The following is a 6,000-nucleotide window of genomic DNA, read 5'->3' on the forward strand; positions in this document are numbered from 1 at the left end:
CTCTGGTTCATAAGTGAAGAAAGTAAAGAATAATGTACGCAGTGTGCCACCGTTTCTAAAAAGAAAACACAAATGCAAATAAAATGTTTTGGCACAGGCATCTAAGAAAGTGGTAACCATAGTGACTTCCAAAGAGGGGACTGGGGAGGGCTGGGGATTTAGCTCAGTGGCACGGATGCCTGCTTGGCAAGCGTGAGGTCGTGAGTTCAATCCCTGGTACGAAAGAAAAAAGGAATGGGCAGAGTCAGCCAGCGAGGCTCCTGTCGCCGAGTGGATCTGAACCACATACGTGCATTATCTGCTATGGTAAAGTTTTGTTTTTAGGAAAACTTTTAAAAAGAGACACACACAAAGATGTCCGCTGTTGTATTACAAACACCAGACAAAGCAATCTAATGGCATCAGGCCAGTATTAGGAAAAGACTTCAAGACATTTTAGTAAATCCACAGATTATCAAACACTGAAAACATCTCTGAGAATGTGAACAAATGCTTTTGATGTGGGGTAGATTCGCAGCAGATTCCATTAAATTTTGATTGAAAATATAAAAATATATGCATGTGTACAGATATCTCAAAAGCGAAAATTAGTTATTAGGTTAGGATAATAGAATTGTGGGCCATTTTTAAAAAAATATTACCATTGCAATGATAGTAATTATTTCTAGTCTTAATTAAATCGTACTGAAGTCACTTTAAATAACTGCTAGAAAAAAAGGATACAAATTACCTCGCAGCATATTAAACAACTGTCAGGATAAAGGTCAGAAATCTTAGCAACCTTACAAGAATAGAAGAAAAACCAGAAGAATGGCAATGAAAAAACAATCTAAACTTCTAATGCAGAAACGGGCCTTGGGTAGGTTAGTAGGCACCAATTACAGGCAATTAGTCAAGAAACCAGTGAGCATCAGAAACTCACAAGGATGCACACTGAACCCTACAGAACAAACTATGCAAATCGTTAAGAGCAACATATTTAAAGTGATGGAATTGCTTTCAAACTTTTCAAAAAGTGAAGCTCTCAGAACTGTGTGAGATTGGGGATCTTCGGTGGAGTGGGAGGAAGAAGCCAAGTGATGGGGGACCCCAGACTCTCCAGCCCTCAGATCCCCAAAACCTCCTTTCTGTGTGATGCGATTCTGCATGGAGGATTCGATGACACCTTCCCAGTTGGAAAGATGACACAGAGGGCCCAGTGAGAGTCCTAAGGAAGCGGAAGGTCTGGCTCCTGCACTGAGCACCGGCCGGTTCAGTGTGTGTCTGCCGTGATCCGGCCCTGTGCTGAGACTGACACTGGGTTATGGCGTTTAATCACAGAAAGTTATTACAAAATGTCTCAAGCGCTATACAAGGCTGCACCAAAAAAGGGGGTAACATTGTTACTATTACTTTGAGGGTATCATACATCTCATTGTGCAAATTCTGGTACAGATAACAAAAATCAAACAGCAAGAGGGAGAGAAATAAAAATTAAAAAGATTCCAACAAAGAGAGACCTACTTATCCCAAAACGACAAAGATAAAGCCCAAGTCAAGGGCATACCCATGCACCCAGGCAGAGAAACCTGTACTTCAGGTTCCTTATGACAAGATGCAGGGGCCTTGGCGACCCTGCCCTTGACAATGCCAGAAGCATGGAGCATCTACAGAAAGCCCTGTAGCATCGACGGCAGGTTCTGGTAGGGGAGGCAAGGTGTATGTCCATGCATCCATCCCAGGAATCAAACCCAGGACCTCGTGCTTGCCAGGCAGGCGCTGTGCCTCTGAGCTCTGTCCCCAGCCCTGGCTCATGTCCTGAAGCTGCGCTTAAGAGATTCAGGCAGCCCGGGGATCGGCCCGGCTTCCTTCGTCACGCAGTGAGTGGCTGAAGTTTGTGGATAGTTTTCAGTCAGGAGAAAAACTATGAAGAACACAATCTGAAGAAAAAAACCTATGGCCCTGAGGAGCGAGCGCTATACATAGGTGGGAGAGAGCTGGGGTCTTATTCACCACAAACGCACGACTTTCTGCAAGGAAGAACCCAGGAGTGGGAAGGCTTCCCACGGTGGAAGGGCCCAGGCCAAGGGCTCAGCGCAGTGACCCAGGAGGAGACAGAGAGCCCTTCTCTGTGGCAGCCAGGGCTTCCCACTGGCCTGGCGGTTTCAGATGTGTGGGTGCTGCGGAGAGCTAAGGAGCCTGCGGGCGGGACCTTCCATCTCCCCAACCCACCTAACACCTAGGGGCAGATAAGGACATACCGCAGCCTGCAGCCTACCCTGTGTCCTGTCCACGGGCTGACAGATCTGTGCCGAGTCATATGGGCACAGCCCACAGCTCATTCATGAGGGACAACAGCATGGTACAGAGTGGACGAGGGGACAAACAAAACTTCTCTGACCCCGAACTGCCATCCAGCAACGGAGGCAAAACCTTCCCCCACTTCTGCTTCCTTCTGCCAACAAGGCTGCCAGGCACCCAAGCCCAGAACTCGAGCATCCATCCTTCCTGCATCTGTGTGCCCGACACAGTATCCCGTGCACACCACCGGCAGTGGAAAAAGTGCCAAAATGTGCTTGAAAAGCTCTTTAAAGCATTTTCCCAAGAACTGATATAAGGACAGACCTTTATTTAGATCCATATTTGTCCGAGGAAATCAATACGACCTTTAGAGTCTTCACGAGCAAACACACCCCTCAATTACCTTTCCAGGCCTGCGCCCCATGCAGGCCAGCCCCTACTTGCTGTCAAACAACCCCAGAGCCACCCCACACACACATCGGCGCTGCCTGGGACCCTCCTAGGCGTTTTAAAACGCGCCCAGCTTTCCAACACAGTCTGTTTTCAAGAACTATTTTTGCTCTCCTTTCCCACAATGCCTGGCAGAGGATGAGGAGGTGTTTCCCGGGGCCCCCAGCGGAGGTGACACACTCCCCCCACCTCCTCACTTCCCAATGGCTCCTGGGGTGACCCCAGGACAAAAGCACTCTCTACACACTCCTTTGATCCATTCTTCTCTCTCTCTGCTCCAGAAAGGTGCTTAAAATCCTTGGAAATGTTGCCAGATCCTGAGTCTGATGGATACACACTGGCATGTAGGCATTGTTCAGAATTTGTCTATGCTGCTAAGCAAAAGAAAGGAAGGAAGGAAGGAAGGAAGGAAGGAATAGAGAGAGAGAGAGAAAGAGAAAGAAAGAAAGAAAGAAAGAAAGAAAGAAAAAGAAAGATTCCTGCTCCTCACAAATGGGACTCGGTCAGGGGAGCACCTTGGGAAAGGTGAGCCCGTGGGGGTGAGGAGGACCCAGCGGGAAAGGTGTCTCCCGTGACCCAGCAGAGCAGCCAGGCGGGGGCAGGGGGTCCCCACAGGGCGACGCAGCGCAGCCGGCCAGGTTGGTAGTAGCGCAGCCGGCCAGGTTGGTACCAGACTGAGACAATGGCGGTGATGATGTAACAGTTTCGTCTTACACATCCATGAGCCACAACTGTTTACTAACACGCTGGGGGAGGGGCGCTGCCGGCACCCTGCCGGTGATCAGATTCCATTCCCACGCGCAGACAAAGCACTGACAGGGGCCCAGAACAGCCCAGGGGTCCGAGTGGGGGATGGCTACACATTCTTCTGCATTGTTTAAACCAAAGCGCTAAAGTGGTTCACAAATCACTGGAGGAGTTGGCATCGCCCCTTCCTGGGCACTGCAGACCCCGAGAACAGCGATTTTGCAGCTCCGCCTTGTGTGCTCTGAGGCCCACACTCCTGTCTCACCAACCTCGGGCTGCAGCCAGTACGGATGTGAGAGCTCTCACAGGGAGCCACCTGGGCTCAGAGGGCACCGTGGACTCCGGGGGACAGCTCGAGGCCGGGGCTCAGCCTCAGGCCAAAGCTGCCGCCCTGCAGAAACAGCTGTGGCCTGGACAGTCCCCCTGTCCTTCCTACACCCTGGCATGCTTACTGAAGTCCTGAGGACACACTAGTGGGAAGGGGCCACTGGGAAGGTGAAGTCAGCGCTCAGGCTCTCTGGAGAGGACTAAACCTGGTGGGCTGGGAGGGGTGCAAGGGAATCTTTAAGAGCCCTTTGCCCTCTGACTGTAACTTCTGTTCTGTAGTGGGCACCTCTCAGACCAAACCCAGTGTGGGATAGCTGAGGTTTGTCAGGAAGGGGAAAGTGTGAGCATAGGGTGTTGTTTGTCATGGACAGATATTTCTTTGTAGGATCCGCGGGGACAGCTAGCCAGGGAGAACACAGCCAGGATCCTGGCTCCCGCCGGGCAGACCTTGAGTGAGTCCGCCAGGGTCAGCTGGTGAGGGGCCAGGGCCTCACCTTCCGGGGGGACCTGCCCTGCCTGCGTGGGGTGACACTAGAGGGCTGGGGGAGGGGCGCGCTTTCCGGAACACTCTGGGACAGGAGTTGTAGATTAGGACAGCTAAAGTGCCCCCTGGGAGGCAGGATGCAGTGTCAGGGCTCCAGCCCAAGTGACCCGTCTGACTGTGGGACAGGAGGGGATGGAATCAATGCGGGATTGGACGCACGTACACACAGACTAGTGCCACTCTGGGGACTCCGGGTCCCCCTCTGGCTCTGCCTGGAACCTCGGTTTTCAGGAGAGGGCAGGAGGGAGAGGAGAGGTGACGGTGGGGGCACAGGGCAGAAGGACAAGGGTGCTCGCTGCCCTCACCTTGCTGACCACGTTCTGGACGAGGCCGGTGCGGATGCCGTAGTCCCACGCGTGACAGTCGCAGTTGGAGGCGTTGTCCCCCTTGTCCGGAGGGGAGGAGAGGGGCGGCGTGTCGCCTCCGTCCACGCCGCTGCTGTTGCTTCCGTTGCCCGTGGCCCCCCAGACTGCAGTGGAGAAGGGAGTGGGCGGGGGGCTGGTCCAGTTGCCCAGGTCGCCCCACCGGCCGGTCACGGTGGCCCCCGCCAGCTCCGAGCCTTTGCCGGCCCCGCGGCACCAGAAGTTGGGCTGGTCCAGGAGGAAGGAGTCTGAGAACTGGCTGAAGCCGATGAACAGCGCGGGGATCCAGGTGAGCAGCACGAGGGTCCGCTGGTAGCTCCCGCCCAGACCCCCGAGGAAGGGCAGCACCGACCCGTCGTAGTCCAGCAACAGGAGGCTCGGGGCGGCCGCGGGCGCGCAGCAGCCCGAGTGCACGCCGCCAGCGCCGGGAGGCAGCGGAGGCAGCGGCTGGATCTCCGCGCGCCCCCCGAGGGGCGCCGAGGCGGCCGCGTCCCCGGGCGGCAGGGAGCCGTTCTCCTCGGCCGCGGGCGGCTGCCGCCCGGGCCCTCCGCCCGCCGCCTCGCGCCGCCGCTCGATGGCCATGGCCCGCGGCGCGCAGGGCGCACGGAGCGCCCCCGACTCGCAGCCTCGCCGCCCGCGCCCCGGTCAGGCGGCCCCCATGGCACCGCGGGGCCCGCGCCGGGCGCCGGGCACAGGCCGGGCCTCAGCCGCCGCCGCTCATGGGCTCCGCAGCCCGGCGCCCGGGCCGAGCCCGCCGCTCCCCGCCGCCGCGCGCCGGGACCGGGAGGAGGAGGTGGAGGAGGAGCCGGCGCCGCGCGCCACCGCGTCCTCGCCGGCGGCCCTGCGGGTGGCAGCGCGCTCCCCGGCGCCGGGATGTGACCGCCAGACTTCGGGCGCCTCCCGGAAGCCGCGATCTGGGGACTCAGCCGCGGAGCCGCCGCGCTGCCCGGCTCGCGAGCAGCCGGCCTTCTCCTGCCGCCGCCGCTGCCGCTGCTGCTGCTCCCGGCCTTCTCCGCCTCCTCCTCCCCGGCCTCCTCCGCCTCCTCCTCCCCGCGCCCGGCCCGCCCTCTCCCCCCGCCGAGGTGGAGGTAACCGCGGCACCTGCTGCGCCCCGCTCGTAAGCGCGAGCGCCCCCTCCAGCCGGGACGCGCCGCTGTCGCCGCCGCCGCAGCCGCCGCAGCCACCCGGGCTCCGCGGGAGGGGGCGGGGAAACCGGGCACCCGGACCTCGGGACGCGCGGGTGCAGTTCGTGCCGGGCCGGCGGAGGAGGACGAGGTGGAGAAGGCGCGG

The 6,000-nt window shown here is 57.6% G+C and overlaps 1 protein-coding gene across 3 annotated transcripts in view; it reads right to left on the bottom strand.

The window, feature by feature from the left end:
- Positions 1-5,430, bottom strand: part of Slc22a23 (solute carrier family 22 member 23) — a 154,304-nt gene extending 148,874 nt beyond the window's left edge. For all 3 annotated transcript variants that reach the window (XM_063259810.1, XM_003468816.4, XM_063259811.1), the window contains exon 1: positions 4,654-5,430. In XM_063259810.1, coding sequence (XP_063115880.1) covers positions 4,654-5,292 — 639 coding nt within the window. In that variant the 5' untranslated portion in view covers positions 5,293-5,430. The remainder of the gene's footprint in view (positions 1-4,653) is intronic.
- Positions 5,431-6,000: the final 570 nt, after the last annotated feature.

Source organism: Cavia porcellus, unplaced genomic scaffold, assembly GCF_034190915.1.
Source record: "Cavia porcellus strain 051 isolate PalLab524CR breed Dunkin Hartley unplaced genomic scaffold, mCavPor4.1 scaffold_13, whole genome shotgun sequence".
Taxonomy (NCBI): Eukaryota; Metazoa; Chordata; class Mammalia; order Rodentia; family Caviidae; genus Cavia; species Cavia porcellus.